Here is a 19,305-nt window from a genome sequence, read left to right on the forward strand (position 1 = left end):
TGAAAAGGGAAAGACTGACAAGAGCAAGTTCAAGGCCCAGGTCCAAGGCCTTGAGGTACAGAGAGGCTCTCAAGGAAGGAGGCAAGGTGGGAATCCACTGGGGCACTGAACTCTGTTAACAACACTAAGAGTCACTGGTTCCCAGGGACCTGCCAAGCACGAGGCACAGTGCTGGGCATTTCTACCGGCATCTCTTGCACATTAGAAGGGGGCACCTCACCTTTCCAGAGAAGAGGCCAGGCTGGTGGGATCTGGGAAGTTAGTCGTGGTCACACAGCTGAGGTGAGATGTGGGTCTGGACCAAGAACTGGGGCTGTGGCTTCCTCAGACATTATATCCTAGCAGTGAGGGGTGAGGAAGGCACCCAATGTCCAGATCTGGGTACAAGCCAGCCTAGTTTACTGTGGGGACCACTAGATGGTGACCCTCACAATGGTCACTAGGAGCTTCTCCAAATCCTCCTGCCTTGGGCTAGGAATGATCTGATCCTGGGAAGCAGTGGGGGCAGGGGGAAAGACCCTCACAGACCATCTATGGGGCCATCAAGATCACAGAGGGCAATGAACCTTTGAGTGGCCAAGGCCATCCCTCCCGTCCGAGGCCCAGAGAGAAACAGTAACTTGCTTGAAGCCCTCACTACAGTGACTTGCTTCGAGCTACAACTGAAGCCCTGCTCCCAGGTGCTGCAATTGTTAAATGAGAAGCCTTTGCCCTACGTGGCTTCTGTAGGTCAGAAACAGAATAAACTACACAGGAATAATCTGGAGCAAAAGTGAAAGGCATTTAATTACCGAAAGACTATGGGGAGTGTCCATCTGTGAGTACAACCTTCTCCCGTGGAAACTTGCCTATGTCAAGGGAAAAAGTAATGAAAGCAAGAACTAGATCTCCTGGGGCTTGCTGAGGCACCTGTGTCCACCAGATAAGTGAAGCAGCGGGGAGTCCCAGGTCACCCAGGATGCAGAAACACAGAGGTGCCGTCAGCCTGCCTTCTGAGCAGGGCCCGGCCCTTCCTCGGCCGAGGCTCCTGTCTAGCAGAAGTGCTGTCAGTCCAGCCCCCTGCAGCCTGGCACACAGCCAGATGCCTGATAACCAGAGAACCGCTCTGTCTGTTTCAGCCACTAGGTCTCAACCCCTGCTGGGCACTGGAATGCTATAAAAAGCACTTTGGGAACAGCAGTGAGTCTGCTTGCCTACCCCTCCTTTCAGAGAGTCCAGTTCCCTACTAGATTACGAAAGAGTTCAGAGAGGCTGAAGGCAGCTGGAATGAGGCTTCTTCGAGTCTCTGCCCTGATGCCTGGGGACTCCAACTGATACTGAAGGTTCTCCAGCTCCTGGAGACTTTCCATCTTCCCTCCCAGAGATTCCGGTAGGAGGTCACAGGCTCAGTAGCCCTCCCGCCCAGACCTGTTATTTAGACTTCACTGGGGTGCTCCTGTTCCTGCAGGGCCAGGCCTGAAAGGCAATTCAAAAGGGCTGCCCAGGCCCAACCCCCTCAGCCCCACCAACCCAGGGCTAAGAGGATGCCAAATCCACTCAGATTGCAACAAAACAAAGAGCTGGGACAGGCACAGGGTACAGAGCCCCCAAGGAGTGGACAGGAGCCGGGAGGAGGGGGTGGGGGTGCCATGGGAAGCCTGTGACAGGGGCTCATTCGGTCCTTTGTGCTGGGTGTTAGTGCCAGCCGCACAGTCAGCCACCTGCATGCTGATTTGTCAAAGCCAGTTAATGAGAAAATGGACTCCCGGTGGCTGGGCCCACTCTGTGAGCCTTTGTTGGTTTTATAACCAGCGGAGGAAACTTAGGGAAATGGTGAAATCACTGGAGCAAAGCACCTCCTTGGATTTGGGGCTTTCAAAGTTGTATTCAAAGAGTATTTTATTTCTCAGCCAGACTTGGTGGCTCATGCCTGCAATCGGCCAAGAAAGGTGGGTCCCTTGAGCTCAAGAGTTCGAGATCAGCCTGAGCAAGAGCAAGACCCTGTCTCTACTGTAAATAGAAAAATTAGCCAGTTGTTGTGGTGGGTGCCTATAGTTCCGTATACTTGGGAGGCTGAGGCAGGAGGATCACTTGAGCCCAGGTTTGAGGTTGCTGTGAGCTCGGCTGATGCCATGGCACTCTAGCCTGGGCCACAGAGTGAGACTCTGCCTTAAAAGAAAAAAAAAACAAAAACAGTATTTCTCATCAAGGACATCTTCAGCCCTCAGCCCTGCCACCTCTCCTGCTTCTTGCTGGACAGATGTCTTAACCCCAGAACATAGGGTAGTCACAGAACCACTGCCCCTGGCTGGAAGTGCCCACCGAGCCATTGCCTGCCCTCCCACCTCTATAGGAAGCTGTAATTACGAGGAGGTGAGATCTGGCTGCCATTCCCAACTGTCCCAAGCCTGCTCCAAACATGGCCACGTCCTCGTCCATAGGCCAGACTCTGTAAAACCTGATGACTGTTGAACCTTGTCTGCTTCTCCTGCCCCTTCTCCAGCCAAGTCCCTGGACCCCTCAGCTATGCCCCATGCTTTTACACCCCTCACCACTGCCTGATTTGGTCATGCCGCCCACCCCCCCTACCCCCCGCCCCATGAGAAGCCAAAGAATGGAACCCGCCCGCCACTTCCCCTCAGTCCCCAGGCCACTCCTCTTACCTCCACAGCCACCAGCCCCAGCAGCTGGACGATGCTCTCCCCACCCTGCAGATTTGCACATGCTATGCCCACTGATGGGACCCCCCTGCCTTTCCTGTGTCTGATCGTGCTCCAAGCCTCAGCCCCAACAGCACCCTCTCTGCAATGTCGGGCCCTTCGTCCTCAGGCTCCTGAAGTACCAGGCCTGGCTTTTATCATGAAACTCATCACCCTCTGTATACGGTCACTTCCCCGCCAGACCCCAAAGCTCTGACCTGTCTGCTTCATCTGTACATCCTCCGAGAGCAAGTATTTGGCAGGCAAACATGTGCTGAACGTAAGTAGATGTAAGTTCTGAAATGTATGCCGTTGGGACAAACGTCCAGAGGGAAACAGTCACATACTCAGTCGCATACCTGGTGGCCAAAGCCCAGCTGTAAACTCTTTGGCAACAGTTCACCCTGACAGACAGTTCAGGTCCTCAAAGTGGGGAGGGCCGTGGCCAAGTCAGGCAGTGGTGAGGGTATAAAAGCGTGAAGCCCAGCTGAGGGGTCTAGGGACTCACTCAGAGGAGAAGGGCCAGGAGAAGCAGACAGGGTTCAAAAGAAAATCAGACTCAACTGGGCTGCAAGTGAACTTCTGTCTCAGGGATCAGTGGAATTGACAGACCCTCTCCTTCCTCATAAAGGGAGCCCCCCCATGCCCGGACTGGCTCCGGGGGTGTGTGCCTGTGGGCTCACCCAGGGAACCCACTCAGAGGGCTCATGCTTAGTTTAATACTCTGCTGTTGCTGGGCTAAAATTCCTAATAATTTTTGAACAGGGGCCAAATTTTCATTTTGCACTGGGACCCACGCACAGTGTAGCCAGTTCTGCTCCACTGCCTCCACGGCCCTTTAGAAAGCTGCTGCTTCTGGCCACGGGGCCTGGTGTGGCCCTTATGAGCACGGCATGTCTGGCTCTGACGAGCAGATTGGATGCTCTGTGCCAGCCGGTCTCCATCCACTGAAAACAAAACCCCACAGCCCTCGTGGTAGAGCCAGGAGCCATGTGACCGTGGCCCTTGAACAGCAAGACAATAACACTGGGACAGTGAGAAGAAATAAAGAGCTAGTGCGGGAGGCTCACTGCAGGCCCCGCTGTTCCTACAGGGCCAGGCCTGTCAGCTCCTGAAGGAGGAGCTGGCAGAGGTGGTTGGCGTGAAGAGTTAGTGTTTCCAAAGCTCCAAAAACCAATCTCTCAGAGATTTTTCATTCTTGGGAAAAACTACCATTTAAAATACTATACTGGATAGTGTCCCTATTTTTCTAAAGTATCCCAGCAAAAAGCAAAATCTGCACCCCGGTGTCCACACACAAGTGGCTGCTGCGCCACTGCATGCTTCTCTGAAGCTTTTACTCCAGACATGCATGAGGGGAATGCAAGGCCTGGGGCCTCAGCACTCTCAGATCTGACTCCACTGCTTGTGGCTCAAGTACTGGGACATCTGGCAAACGTCTCGGGCACCCTCTGAGCCTTGGTTCTTCACACATGACATGGGGGAGTAACGGCTGCCTCATAGGGCTCTGCAGGAAGCAGGGAAGGCAGCAACAACCCTTACCAGTACGGGGTGCGTTATAAGTGCCCATTAAATGGTAACACGATTCCCTCTGGAATACGGGGCAAGGATTAGTGAGGTGATTCAGTTGGGAGGAGAAAGACTTTGGTTTGGGTTGTGAGTCCTCTGCGTTCCAGCTGGTCACTCACATCCCCACCAGCAATGAATGAGCCTTGTCCCCACCTGGCCACAGGCTGTGTGAACAGCACTCAATAAACAGCGTTCTCTCCACGGAGGCTCCTATGCCCCACTGTCCTTTGTCCTGACCTAGTCCTTTGCAATAGGCATGGTAGAACGGGACCTCGGGCTCCCAGAAATAGGACAGAGGTGGTGCTGGCGCTAGGAATGGAAAGCCAGGGAGCCCAGGCAGTGAATCTCCACTCTTGACACTTTCCGGCCGTGCACCTTGGTAACTGATTCTTTGAGCCTCAGTTTTTCTCATCTGTTGACATGAATGATGATGTCTTTCTCATAGGGAACTAGGTGGGGACACAGGACACATTCAGTCTAGTCTATTTTCAGTCCTTCCCAAGACTGAGTTTCCCACAAGTTCCATAAGGAACCCAAGATATTCATAATGGGGTGGCGCCTGTGGCTCAGTCGGTAAGGTGCCGGCCCCATATACCAAGGGTGGCGGGTTCAAACCTGGTCCCCGGCTGAACTGCAACCAAAAAATAGCTGGGCGTTGTGGCAGGCGCCTGTAGTCCCAGCTACTCAGGAGGCTGAGGCAAGAGAATCGCTTAAGCCCAGGAGTTGGAGGTTGCTATGAGCTGTGTGAAGCCACGGCACTCTACCAAGGGCCATAAAGTGAGACTCTGTCTCTACAAAAAAAAAAGATATTCATAATGATTTTCTCTTTTTCACTTAAGACAGCATACATTGGCTTGAGTCTTATATCCAAAGGTGCTCTGATTTATGCTCTTATTATGAGCAAACACCAGCTCCTTTGACCTTCCTGGTTTCTAGACAATTCAGGATAGTTGTTTGTCACTTTTCCTTTAAAACAAGAACTCAACAAAGAACTCCAGATGCAGTCAACCCTAGACAAAGAAGAGTAGGAACTTTATTTCTGGGGTGTCAAAATATTTCTGTTAACACCTCAATTGGCAGTACTTTTTTTTTTTTTTTAAAGTAACACTGGTTATTTGCAGAGTCTTTGAGCCATTAGAACCTGCCAGATGTTTTTTACTATCAAAGCAAGTAACCTCTATCTTAGCAATATTCTAAACTAAAATGTAAGATATTAATACTGATGATTTCAACCCATTTCAATTCTGAGAAACATTTTAAAATCTCAGTTTTCTAGGCCAGGCACAGTGGCTCACACCTGTAATCCTAGCTCTCTGGGAGGCTGAGGCGGGTGGATTGCCTGAGTTCATGGATTTGAGACCGGCCTAAGCAAGAGCGAGACCCCGTCTTTAAAAACAGCCGGGCGGGCGGCGCCTGTGGCTCAGTGAGTAGGGCGCCAGCCCCATATGCCGAGGGTGGCGGGTTCAAACCCAGCCCCGGCCAAACTGCAACCAAAAAATAGCCGGGCGTTGTGGCGGGCGCCTGTAGTCCCAGCTGCTCCGGAGGCTGAGGCAAGAGAATCGCGTAAGCCCAAGAGTTAAGAGGTTGCTGTGAGCCGTGTGACGCCACGGCACTCTACCCGAGGGCGGTACAGTGAGACTCTGTCTCTACAAAAAAAAAAAAAAAAAAAAAAAAAAAAAAAAATAAAAACAGCCGGGCGTTGTGGCGGTCGCCTGCAGTCCCACCTAATCAGGATACCGAGGCAAGAGAATCGCTTGAGCCCAAGAGCTTGAGATTGCTGTGAGCTGTGATGCCACAGCACTCTACCAAGGGCGACAGTGAGACTCTGTCTCAAAAAAAATTCTCAGTTTTCTGCTTTCTAAAATAAGCTGTTTTTTTTGTTTTTTTTTCCCTAGCTTGGTGGCCTTCCACATGTGATAAACAGGTCTCCCGTGAGTCTACCCCCAACCAATAGTAAACTCAAACAGACAAGAGATTTGGGGCCTCATTCGAGTCCTCCCTCTACTGACTGGTATCAACACCCCGAGAACACAAGTTGACTCAGCCACAGATCTGCCTAACAGTGCTACTGTCACTCAAATTATTGGCCTTTTCACGAAGATGTCATTAGACCTTGTTGACATCTGCCGTCTTGCGTGTGTTACGGATCCTCAATCGGACGGTCCAGCCCTCTTCTCCGTCTCCCCCATTGTGCCTATTTCTCCAACGAAGGGATTCCCTGTTTGAGTGTATTTCACGCATCCTTTTTCAGCTTTCCTGATACACTGAACCAAACCTTCCATCCACAGATCTATAAAATTCACTTAAATGTTTCAGGTGCTTGGTTTTCTTTTTGTTGTTGTTATTTCTGCCTCCTTCCATTTTTTCCATAACTGTCCCTTTTAATCCTGTGACTATAAACCTTCAGTGTATTTTTTTTTTTTTTTTTTTTGCAGAGACAGAGTCTCACTTTATGGCCCTTGGTAGAGTGCCGTGGCCTCACACAGCTCGCAGCAACCTCCAACTCCTGGGCCTAAGCGATTCTCTTGCCTCAGCCTCCCCAGCAGCTGGGACTACAGGTGCCCACCACAACGCCCGGCTATTTTTTGGTTGCAGTTTGGCCGGGGCCGGGTTTGAACCCACCACCCTCCGTATATGGGGCCGGCGCCCTACCAACTGAGCCACAGGCGCCGCCCAATTTTTTTTTTTTTTTGCAGTTTTTGGCCGGGGCTGGGTTTGAACCCACTACCTCCAGCATTTGAAGCTGGCACCTTACTCCTTTGAGGCACAGGGCCGCCCCCTTCAGTGTATTTTTAATAAAATCTATCTGGACTGGGCAATCATTATAATGGATGAAAATATAAATACATTGGAACTTTTGATAAGCATCAGAAATAAAAAGTTAACATTTCATTGGAAGCGCCTCATCAATGAGATGAGGCTTCCTCTCAAATAGTTCATACTGGTGTATAATAATAGTACTTACTGCTAAACGAGATGGGGATCAGCACCCATTATATTCCTATTTTTCACTTGTAGAGATATAAGCACCAAAAAATTACATTTAAATAATAGAAAGATGGGAAGGGGAGTTTGGTTACAGCAATGCCACCTTGTTCTCTGAATGCCCTCTGAGTGAAATGCTATAAATAATCATTTGCAATGAATTATAATCTGACAACTTCGTTAGGCCTTCTTTCAAGCCTGTTAAAAACAAGAGAAACTTGGGAATCCTTGTCTTAGAAAAGGATTTTTTCTTTGTTTTTTTTTTTTTTGAGGCAGAGTCTCACTATGTCACCCTTGGTAGAATGCCGTGGTGTCACAGCACACAGCAACCTCAAACTCTTGGGCTTAATTAAGCGATTCTCTTGCCTCAGCCTCCCAGGTAGCTGGGACTACAGGCACCTGCCACAATGCCCGGCTATTTTTTTTTGCCAGTTGTCACTGTTGTTTAGCTGGCCTGGGCTGAGTTTGAACCCTGCTCCCTTGGTGTATGTGGCTGGCATTGTAACCACTGTGCTATGGGCGCCGAGACAAGAAAAGGATTTTTTAGCTGGTCATGAGAGTCCTTCATTTCTCAATCTTAATATCAGATTTTGTTTTATACCTTTGTCTGGAGGTAACATTGTGAGCTTTAGAAAGGGTGAAAGGTGTGTCTGTGTTGTAAAGCAGGCAAAGGGCAACTGGGAGAAGGGGGATGGAAAAAGAGCTATGGTGGAGTGTGGAACACCCCAGGAGACCACGGCTGAGAGTAACTGTCCACGTGTTACCTGAGGCTGGACCTGAGCTCTTTCCTGGAAACAGGGGCAAGTGGGTTTATACTCACCTTGGCCATCTTTAGCTTATGAATACCCAGAGGATACACTCATCAAATGTTAAGGTCTATATAGTTGTTCTGTTTCCAACCAGATTCTTTCTGGCTTTCTCTCACTGATTTTCTATTTTCTGAGCAATAGTTTTCTATTTTCTGAACTGTCAACAAAGCAAACCAGGAATGGATCTCATGGTCTGCTTCTGCAGTAGGGACCTCTGGGAGATGGGGGGACAGCTCTGCATCACCACTCTGCCTGCTCTGTGCCAGGGTTTGCATCTGTGCTCCTGCTGCAATATATATCTGCCTCTCTGTCCCCACCCTCAAGTCCTTGATCTGGCACACAGGTATACATCTTTACACATCATTTACATGAATTTAATCCAGACAAGGCATCTGTGGCTTCCATTGCTATAGAGTCATCCATTCCATTTCATTAAATCATAATGAATGGATGGTTTCCTTTGCATTTTATAGAAAGGAAAAGTGAGGGTCTGATTATCCAAGGTACAGAAGACTAGGAATAAAAGCCAGGTCTCTTAGACTCCTGTCCAAACTCTTCTACCTCATTACATCCCCATCAAGCTAAGATGACCATGTTTCAAAACACCAAGGGGACAATGTCAACTCGAGAAGTCCTTAGTGGCAATGCACTGGGGGCTGCCTGTTGACTGGAGCTCTTTAACAAGTCACCTGGGATTCTGAACACATAACACAGAGCAGGCTTTGGACACTCCCCCCGGATGCTGGACAGAAGACAGAACACAAGCTCCCAGAGGACTCTACTGTGTCACAAAAGTTATCAGAGACTGATGATCAGTCCTAACAAGAGTTCCCATGAACTGGGGAACTTACCGTGTCCCCAATCTTCAGGCCTTCACACTTCCTCTGACCGGGGTAGGAAACACCATCTTGGCAGGTAGCAGTGAAGAAGAGATTAAGTTCTTCAGGCTGATCCCAGACTGACAGCTCCACTTTAGACCGGATACTCTGGATGGAGAGAGAAAATGAAGCCCAACTGCTCAGTAAAGGCCGTAGCCAAGGTGCACCCAGGCCAGTTTCCTGATACCCACTGGCTTCCTCTAGCTCTTCCTGAGCCCAGGGAAGAGCCAGTGAGCTTGGTGCCCGGCCCTCCCTCTTCCTTCTCTCCCCTCCCACACGCCATCTGGCTAGACCTGCCTGAGGTCTCCTTCTGTGAGCTTAGAGAGATCAGTCCCAGTCCACTTGCCATGTGATGGTATTGTCTGCTGGTTGTTAGGCTTTGTTTCCCCCTTGCTCTCCAGAGCCACCTTTCGTCCTCACTCTCAGCCTCAGACATGCAGTCCTTCCAATCTTGCCGGGTGCTTTCCTGGCTTGGGGCCTTCACACGTGCCCAGGATGCTGTTCCTTTGCCCAGCGGCCCTTCCTTCCTCACTCCCCCAGTGAGCTCCTCACCGTCCTTCAGCGTCAGCTCAGCTGGCACATTCTCCAGGAAGCCACCCTATCATTCCTCACACTCATGCCCACCCCTGTCAGGGGAAGTCCATGTTCATGAGTTTGAAACTACACAACAAGAGAATCCAATCTCATGTATGGATTACATTCTTAAGAAAGCAAATGAAACAAAAATCGACTCAAAATCAGAAGAGAAAAAAATAAAGGACTGAAAACAGAAAGTGTCGGAAAGGATGTAGAGCAATGGGGGCTCTCATACTGCTGGGGGGGGAGTGTGAATCAGGATAACCCTGTAGAAAACCATCAGGCTCAGACTCAGCATTCTCCCTAGGATTATACCCAGCAGGAACGTGTGTGTCGCCAAAAGGCGTGGGCAAGGATGGTCACAGCAATGCTGTTTGTAATAGCTAGGATCTTGAAACTACCCAAACTCAATAATAGAATGGATTTTTTTAAAACTGTGGTATGTTGGCTTGGTGCCTGTAGCTCAAGTGGCTAAGGCGCCAGCCACATATACCTGAGCTGGCAGGTTTGAATCCAGCCCAGGCCTGCCAAACAATGACGGCTGCAACCAAAAAATAGCCGGGCGTTGTGGCGGGCGCCTGTAGTCCCAGCTACTTGGGAGGCTGAGGCAAGAGAATCGCTTAAGCCCAGGAGTTTGAGGTTGCTGTGACCTGTGATGTCACAGCACTCTACCCAGGGTGACAGCTTGAGGCTCTGTCTCAAAAAAAAAAAAAAAAAAAGAACTGTGGTATGTTCACACCATAGAATATGACACAGTAACGAGGAGGAACACAGCACAACCGCGTGCAATGACACGGACAAATCGCACAAATGCAGCCTTCCCAGGAAGAGGGCAGACACAGGCATAGAGAGTGTATTCTGTTATCTATATGAAATTCAAAAATGGGCAGCATTATTGGTTACTCTCGGGGACAGTGATGGGAGAGGGCACAACAGGGATGTCTTGGGTGCTGGTAACATTCTGTGTTTTTTACCTGGGTGTTGGATACTTGGGTGCATATAGTTTGTGAAAAGTTTGTACAATTCTCTATACATCTTTTGGTTTAAAAGATTGCCCTTGAAAATCTCTAAGGGAAGGCTGGGTACGGTGGCTTACGCCTACAATTCCAGCACTCTGGGAGGCTGAGGTGGGTGGATCACCTAAGCTCAGGAGTTTCAGACCAGTCTGAGCAAGAGCGAGATCCCATCTCTACTAAAAGTAGAAAAACTAGCCAGGCGTTGTGGCAGGCACCTGTAGTCCCAGCTACTCAAGAGGCTGGGGCAAGAGAATCACTTAAGGCCAAGAGTTTGAGGTTGCCGTGACCTATGATGCCACAGCACTTTACCCAGGGTGACCAAGTGAGACTATCTCAAAAAAAAAAATCTCTAAGGAAGAAGCCACTTTGGAGACAGAGGAAAAAGTAACTGGCTTGTATTTAGGGGTCATATTTTACCAAAACTTTAAAAGCAGCCATCTGTTCATACAGGGACACGTACATACTCTGACCCCAGCCTCAGCTGACGGCCCCCAGCCCCCACTTCTCAGCTGCGCTCTAGGGGGTGACTGCTGTAGAGCGGAATGGCAGGCAGACTTGCCTTTTGCTCTTAGAGTTTTTCTTTTCTTCCTTCCTTTTCTTTTTTTCTCTCTTGCTGAGCATGTAGTGCTAAAGTGGAGTAAGTGAAATATGCAGTTTTCCTAGCAAATTCACAGCTTGTTGAAAATATTCTCTGCAAAAAATAGTCTCTCCCTATGCAACCAATCGCCTAAGTGCTTCCACAACTCTAAAAATACTATCCTTCTTAAATCTACTTCCTCTTGCAAGTGCCAGCCTTAACTGGCCAAGGGTCACAAAAGCACCACTCACCACACACAGCACTTTCCTGTGGAATGTGATGAGTTATTTACAGATCTGTCTTCCCTGCTGTGTCTTCAATTCCAAGCGCCATCTCACGTGCCTCTCTGGGACTTAGTACAATCTCTTGTTGAGTGAATGAATGGGCAGATGGAAGGATGGATGCTTTAATGCTAAGGGGCACAGCTTTTTTTTAAAGACAAGATAAATTTAAAAATATAATCTATAATTTTGAATAAATATGAGTATGTGATAAAATAGCATATCATAAAAGAGCTTGCAGGCGGCGCCTGTGGCTCAGTGAGCAGGGTGCCAGCCCCATATACTGAGGGTGGCGGGTTCAAACCCAGCCCCGGCCAAACTGCAACCAAAAAATAGCCGGGCATTGTGGCGGGCGCCTGTAGTCCCAGCTACTCGGGAGGCTGAGGCAGGAGAATCGCGTAAGCCCAGGAGTTGGAGGTTGCTGTGAGCTGTGTGATGCCACGGCACTCTACCGAGGGCCACAAAGTGAGACTCTGTCTCTACAAAAAAAAAAAAAAACATAAAAGAGCTTGGTAGACTGAGGTATGTTAAAAATTATTTGGAAACAGTCACTTGAACTGTGGGGACCCCATGGTCACAACCAAACCCTGGTAGGAGGGGCTGGCACTCCCTAGCAAGACCTGCCAGGGCTGCCACTTGAAACCCTAATGAAGGGTTTGGTGGAGGGACTAAGAGCACTAGGGGCTGGGGCTCCTGCTCTACAACCTGGCAGCTACGACAGGAAGGAGATGGAATCCTATGTTCCCCTCAGACCGTAGACCCCCATGTTCTGATCTGAGTCTGTGTTATTCCTGTTCCGCCACAAAGTCTCTGGAATCAGAAATTCTTGAGATGTTACAGGTGGCAGGAACCGTGGAGATGATTCAATTTAAACCACTCATTTACGAAAGCAGGCCAAAGAGAAGGCCTCATCCACAAGGCCACTCAGCTGCCAGAGGCGGGCTGCACCAGGGCAGGGCTTCCGTGCCCTCTCTAACCCCGACACCCGACACGCACTCTCTGACTTGGGAAAGAGATTATCAGTTGTCTCCTGGTTGTGAGGGTCAGTCTCCCCCAAAAGACCATAAGTCCTGAAGAGCAGGACTGTGTTTTGCTCATTAGTTTATGGCCAAGGTGTAGCATGATGCCTGCCGCACACTAGGCTATTAGTATACTCAGTATACTCAGCACCAAAAAATGTATACATGATTTAAGAAAGGAAAAAAGTGTATTAAATTTATAGTACTCAAGTCATGCTTGACTTCTGCGATTATAAGAGGTGCTCGTTGTGACTTGTGTTCACCTCTGGTTATCAGATATATTGAGTATTACAATATGTGTGTACATTTTCATGGCACCCTCTGCATCTGATGTAAGACTGACTGACTGACAAATCAAGGACAGGATGTAGCAGAGGATCAAAGCCACAGGCAATGTAGTTCTTACACTTGAAGACTTTTATGTGTGACTCCTAAAACTCAATTAACTCCTAACAGATCTGCCCCAAAGACAATTCCTTACTCCTCACGTAGTAAAGGGGACAACGTCAGGAATGTCAGAAGTTTAAAGCCCATTAAAGGCTCGGTCAGGGTAGGTCACATCTGCAATTGCTTTAAGTCAAGCCAGCTGTGGAGTGGGTGGGAACAGACTTTATGGCAACAACAAAAAGAGAAACATGTGCTCCGCTATGGGAAAAATACACCACAGCTTCTGAGGTCACCTCCGCATGCGACTGGAGTGGTTTCTGGCTCCTTCTGTTCTTTCCCACCCCCCATGATCTCTCTTTGAGTCCCACCTCCCCTTCCTCAGTGTGACGTGATGCTGGTGTCCCCTGATTGTGTGGCCCTTGGGAAGAGAACCTCTCACCGGCACCTGCCACAGAGCAAAGCACCAGTTTGCCCAACTCACTCAGGAGGACGTGGTGATTTCTCACAAGGAAAACTCTAGCACAGCAAGAAAAAATAAACCAAAGAGCTGAAGATTTCACACTCTGAAAAATGTGTACAGCAGACTTCCTTACACGACAGTAAACCAAACATCCCTTTCCATTTTGCTCCCTCCGCAGCCCGGCTAAAACCCACAGCCATTTCATCTGTTACACATGCATCAACTAAAATCTTTTCAGAACATCCTCACAGATCATTTGCCAAGACGCCATGGGAGGTAAAAGTCCATACCCACATTTACACATACGTGGCGTGACTCATGAAATCCACAGACTGCTCAGTAAGGTGACACAGGGAGCTGCAGCCCAGACAGAGCTGGGACTGGACGCTGGCCGTGGTGGAGAAGCAGGTGGAAGGATAATCAGAGCTGACAAATGCCTCTGTTGCTGGCCAAAGCTCACCCCAGACACCCCAGACTAAAGTGCAAGGAGCCGGAAGCCCAGCCTAGGGCCTTCCTGTTGGCTGCAAAGGCAGCAGCAGGTAAGATAGGTGTTCTGAAAGGAAAAACAAGCCATTGCTTCCTCCTCTCTACTCACACGCCACTCAACACAGCATCGCTGACACCAGAGGGGTGCAGCTAGTTCCTTGTACCAGCAGTTCTCCAGCAGCCAGAGCGGGGTCCTCTAATTCAGTCCAACTCTAACACTATCTACCTGGAGACAGCAACAGATCCCACAGGGGCTCAGTACCCAACAAACTCCCCCTGCCTCAGACACCAACTACAAGGAGCAGGCTGTGCGGTACTTCCAACTGGCTACACCTCCTCTTCATGTTTGATCAGTTTGCTAGGATGGCTCACAGAAGGGGGATCCCTCACCCAGGGGAACACTTATGTTCACCACTGATGACCGAAGAAACAAGCAGAGGAAAACACGCACAGGGCAAGGGCTGTGGGAAGGGCACAGATCAACCTCTGGGAACCTCCATGTGTTCAGCTATCCTGAAGTTCTCTGAACCCAGACATGATCGATTACATCACTGGCCACTGGTGATCAACTCAATCTTTAGCCTTACTCCCCCTCCCAAGTCGGGCAGCAGGGCTGAAAGTTTCAACCCTTGAATCACATGGTTGGTTCCCCTGGTAATCGGCCCCCACCCTGAGGTCATGCAGAGTCTATCTAGAGTCACCTCATTAGAGCAAAAGATTCTTCTATCACCCATGAAAATGCAAAGGTCCCAGGAGCTCGGGATCAGGAATCAGGGCCAAAGACCAAATACTATAGCATAAGATTCTTCTACTGCCCCTATCTACAGGAGTTTGGGGAGCTTTATATCAGAAACTAGAGGCAGAGACCAGTGTACACATTCTTAATAGACCACAGTGTCACAGGTTCTTATCAACACAGAGAACCAACATCCCCCAACGTGGCTTCAACCAGTCAGACTGTGCTCCAAATACCTGGAAGTTGCACATTTCTATATTTATTATATTTCTTTTAAATTCAGTCTAAAGGGAGGGGTGGAAGTAGGAATTCACTTCTTTTGGAGTAATGGACACATTTAATATCTTGATGGAGGTGATGATTTCACGGGTGTATATGTGTATCAAAACATCAGAGTGTACACTCTCAATCTGTACAATTTGTTGTATGTTAATTATATCTCAATAAAGATTTTTAAAATTTCCCACTGAACTTGATTATTGTTGATAGTATTCTACCAGTCATTCATCTTTAAGAGTTGCATTTCAAATGTTCATTTATGATCCATATGCTTCATTTCATCACATACTTTCTTATAGGGAGGGACCAGTTCAACTCACAGAGTCCAGCTGTAGTAAAGCGAGGTCCCCTCAGGGGACCCACTGTAGGTTCTGAATGCAGCTCCAGCCTAGAAAGGCCGTTTTCTGCACCGTCCCGAGGCCTGCTCCTCAGCAGAGCTCCTGCTCCTCCTCTCCCGCCCCCCACACGGTGTTTTCACTTCTCACTCTCCAACCCTGCACCCCTGAATTTCCAGTAAGAAAATGAATTTACGTGTAATGGATCCCGCACAGGCCTAATGCCATGTATCTCAGAGAAAGAACATGAAGCATTTACGAGCTCCCGTCCAGGGCGCCAGTAATAACACCACCTGCTCCCTGGTGTTCAGTGGTCCCAACACGAGTGAGGACACACAGAGCCAGTCAGCCCAGTGTCCCACTGGCCGAGGCCAGCGCCTTCTGGTTCCCGTGGCATCTGGGCCTCCTGGATCCTTCCTTCATCAAAGCCTCCAGGTGCGGAGGGCCCGGGCCTTCATCAGCAAATGCTCTTGGGGGAGCCCCAGAGGTCTGCCTGCCACCTGGGCTCTGGAGGAGCCTGAGGTGGAAATGCCAGGAGCGCCCCGCCTGAGCTCAGAAGAGCGTCTTCACGGCCGCCCCAGAGCTGGGATGAGGCCGTTGCTTCCCAAGGCCTGACTCAGCAGGAGGCAAGCGCGGTCACCCCACCAGGGAACACAGGCCCAGAGGCAGTTCCTCTTCTTCCCTCAGGGGTCTGCGAACCCCAGAGTCCTCATAGGGAAGGACAGAGGCCCTGGCTGTCCCTGGATTCCTTAGCTCAGTGCTCAGAGCCTGAGACCTGTGGGGCTCCCAGTGGGGAGCTCTGGGAAAAAAGGGACCTTAGGCTACCCTGCTCCTCCCTCCTGCAGACGCTTGTTTCCCAGTCTCGGTACCTTTCATCTTCACAGGTCTGTGGAGCCACAGGGCTGGGCACACAGGCCTGCCTCTTCCTGAAATGCAAGCCAAGTTACTCACTGGGTGAAACCCACTAGAGCATAAGGCGACTTTGGAAATCCTGCCTCATGGGGCTCTGGGCCTTGAGACGGCCATTGCATCTGCGGAGGGTCTGAAGGCCAGAGACCAGAAAAGAGGATGTGAGCACGTGGGGAGAAGGGCAGAAAGGGGCAGGAATGTTTTGTCTCCCTCAGCAGGAAGTTCCAGGAGTATCAGCATCTGTGAGAGGAAGGGGACCCTTAATTACAACAGAAGATGGGGGTGGGAAGGGAGGGGAACCAGCCCCGGCCCTTGCTGCTGCCTGGCCTGCTGCCTTGAGGCTCTGGAAGACCAAGTGCAGGGCTGACCACGTCCCAGGCTCTGGGCTTCTCCCGTGATGGGGACATCATTACCTAGTGGCCCAGGTCCAGCTGAGCAGAACTTTGTAACTCAAAACAGGGCCACATCTGCAGGGGACAAAGTCATGACTGGAAAAGGCAGGGTTTCGAAAGCTTATCTGTATACTGGTCACTGCTGGGAAAGCATGGTGACTTTCCTCACAGATACGAGAGGACAGCCAGTTAGGTTCCCAGGTGAGCCTATAAAAACCTATTTTATAGACGTTTAGGACTAATGCCACTTAAACCATACAACTTTGTTTTAACAGAAAGATGTACTCTGAACTCCAGTTTGGAAACGGCCTGACCCTCTTGGGGTGGGTAGGTACTAGAATCGATGGAAAGAAGGGACAGCTGAGGCACGTCATTCCCAACAGGGGGCCACGTGTGCCACTTTCCAGAGAGAAGAGGAGTCTGAGACAAGCATTTCTTAGGTGTTAGGAATTGAGGGAAAGGAGGGCAGGAAGGAGAAAGTTGGGAAGTGATTCCATGACAACTGGTTTGGGGTGGGGGGGTCACCCCTAACCCACATACTTATCATCTTAGGGCCAAGAACATAGTGAGTTATGACAGTACAGAATGTAACAGACCCACTTGGGTCCCTCTGAAAGGACCTGATCACAATTTGACCCCAAGTATGTAGATGAAACACTTGACTGTTGATTCTCCTTGGATTCTTCTCTCCCAGGCTTGTCAAAGCTCTAGGATGAGCACGCTGAACTTGAGGAACTCTAACTGTCTCACCTGGGACAGCAGGTCAGTGGCAGGCGCCCTGCTCCCTCATGTAGGGCAGCTGGATGGGTGGGGAACATTGCTACCCACCCATGAGAGGTATCAGGATGCAAGTGGGCATGACTTGAATGAGCCACTTGTTGACTCGCTGAGATCAGCCGATGATGAGAGTGGAGACCCCAAAGGGGAGGGGAGGCGCATTAGGCAGGACACTTTCTCCACCCTGACCCTGAGTGAAGGAGGGAGAGGTCAAACTTGAGGACAGTGTGCTGTCCATGTGAACCCACACCAGCTCCCAGGCCTCAGTGGGTCGGATGGAGGTGGCAGTGGGGGGAAGAGCAGTGACTTACATTGTATGCATTGATAATCAGCTGAATAATATTTTTGGAATCTCCATGTAAAATCTCCACCGTTGTTCCAGGTATCAGGGCTGTAAAATTCTTAGGGAAAAAAAGAAAAGAACTAAGTCCACGTTGCCCTTCTACCCCATCAGGGGGAACACTGCACTACTGAACTAGAACAGGAAAGGCTCCCTGCACTAACTTCTGCCACTCTCGGGCACCATAACCAGGAAAGACAAGAAGAGCTGGCAGAGAACAGCTGCAGCTGTGGAACGTCCACCCCAGACCTGAGAGGAAAGGGCTGACAAGGTCGCTCCCTGAAGGGTGTCTTCAGACCTCTCCCCTTGGGGTGTCACGGACACCTCTCTGAAAGCAAACTCTCAGAGCTCCACAGCCCCTGGTGACTTTCCTGCCAGCTCTCCCTGTTCTATGTAGGTGTTCCTAGGTTTAGCCTCAACGGTGCACTGAATCTGCTCAGCAGGAGCGAAAGGGGTGAGGTGACTTTTACAAGGGTCTCAAACTTGGCCTCTGTTCTTTAAAGGGAACCACAGGTGAATGCACCCTCCCAGGGACGTTTGGATGCCTCTGAGGGAGGTCCTAATGCAAAGGGGCAGCCTTGAAGTGCTCACCGTCCTTCTTCATCTGCACTAAGCCCTGAGTGTTTCACTTATGTGGGTCATTACGAAAGGTGTGAGATCCACAAAAATCAGAAACAAAATCCTCGTGGGCAGAAACAAATGAAGCCCTCCCAGCAATACCAATAAACCGACCAAATTGAAACACACACGGGTGAATCAGAAAGGATGCTGTTGACTATGTTTCTTGCAAGTGAAATCATGGACCATAACATAAACTTTCGTAGTGACCCACGTATAATGGTGGCAGGAACATCCACTGCCCTCAGCCCGCCGTGGACTGGACAGACCTCCTCCCTGAGCAAGGTGTACTGTGTTCTGAGAAAGGATGGCTTAAGCCAAGGTGGATCTCTCCCCTCTTGAAACATCTGGAATTCTATGCAATGGATCCCTCTAAAATGTTATTTGTAAATGGATAGGCTTTATCTTGCTATTGCTCCCTAAACAAAAAGAGAAAAACAATCCTTTTCTCCTTGTTTTCATCTTCTGAAACTGGCTTAGACTAAAGGAAGATAAAGAACACAAGAAGATGTAAGTGGCATTTTGTCAGTGATAATCTCAGGCAGGACAAGACAAAAACACACTCAGACAGAGGTTCTTCTGTGAGTCTTTAAGAGCAAAGAGGAGGAACCAGCGCTGGCTGCTTGGGGGTGAGGGTGGAGAGGGACTCCAGATTAAGTTCCCATAACCTCTCAGTTTAAGGGATGCCACAGGGTGCTGGGCGTTACATTTAGCTCACTTAAACGTTCAGGACATTTCTTGCTCAAAATGCGACTCGTTTATGTTGTGAGAAAGCACGTTTGTGAGTGCGGTTTGTAATGACGGTCCACGAGGCAGGGCATGATGGCTCATGCCTGTAATCCCAGCACTTCAGGAGGCTGAGGATCACTTGAGGCCAGGAGTTAGAGATCAACCTAGACAACATAGTGAGACCCCATGTCTACAAATAATTTAAAAAAAATAGCCAGGCATGGTAGAATATACCCAGAGTTCCAGCTACTCAGGAGACTGAGGCAAGAGGATCCCTTAAGCCCAGGAATTTGAGGCTACAGTGAGCTATGATCATACCACAGTATTCCTGGGTAACAGTGTGAAATCCTATCTCTTAAAAAAAAAAAAAAAGCTACCTATTAGTACCAGATAAAACCTCAAATGCACATCAGATGAAATTCTCCATGAAACACCTCGTTCCAGTAGGTATAAATTGGCCACAATGTAA

At 49.5% G+C, this 19,305-nt stretch overlaps 1 protein-coding gene across 1 annotated transcript in view; it reads right to left on the bottom strand.

The window, feature by feature from the left end:
• ITGB5 (integrin subunit beta 5) overlaps positions 1-19,305 on the bottom strand; it is a 125,832-nt gene that overhangs the window by 36,480 nt on the left and 70,047 nt on the right. Inside the window, exons 8-9 of the mRNA XM_053564172.1 lie at positions 17,461-17,550; positions 8,893-9,027 (exon numbers count right to left, since the gene is read on the bottom strand). Of these exons, the coding sequence (XP_053420147.1) occupies positions 8,893-9,027; positions 17,461-17,550 (225 nt within the window). The remainder of the gene's footprint in view (positions 1-8,892; positions 9,028-17,460; positions 17,551-19,305) is intronic.

This window comes from Nycticebus coucang, chromosome 16, assembly GCF_027406575.1.
Source record: "Nycticebus coucang isolate mNycCou1 chromosome 16, mNycCou1.pri, whole genome shotgun sequence".
NCBI classification, from domain to species: Eukaryota; Metazoa; Chordata; class Mammalia; order Primates; family Lorisidae; genus Nycticebus; species Nycticebus coucang.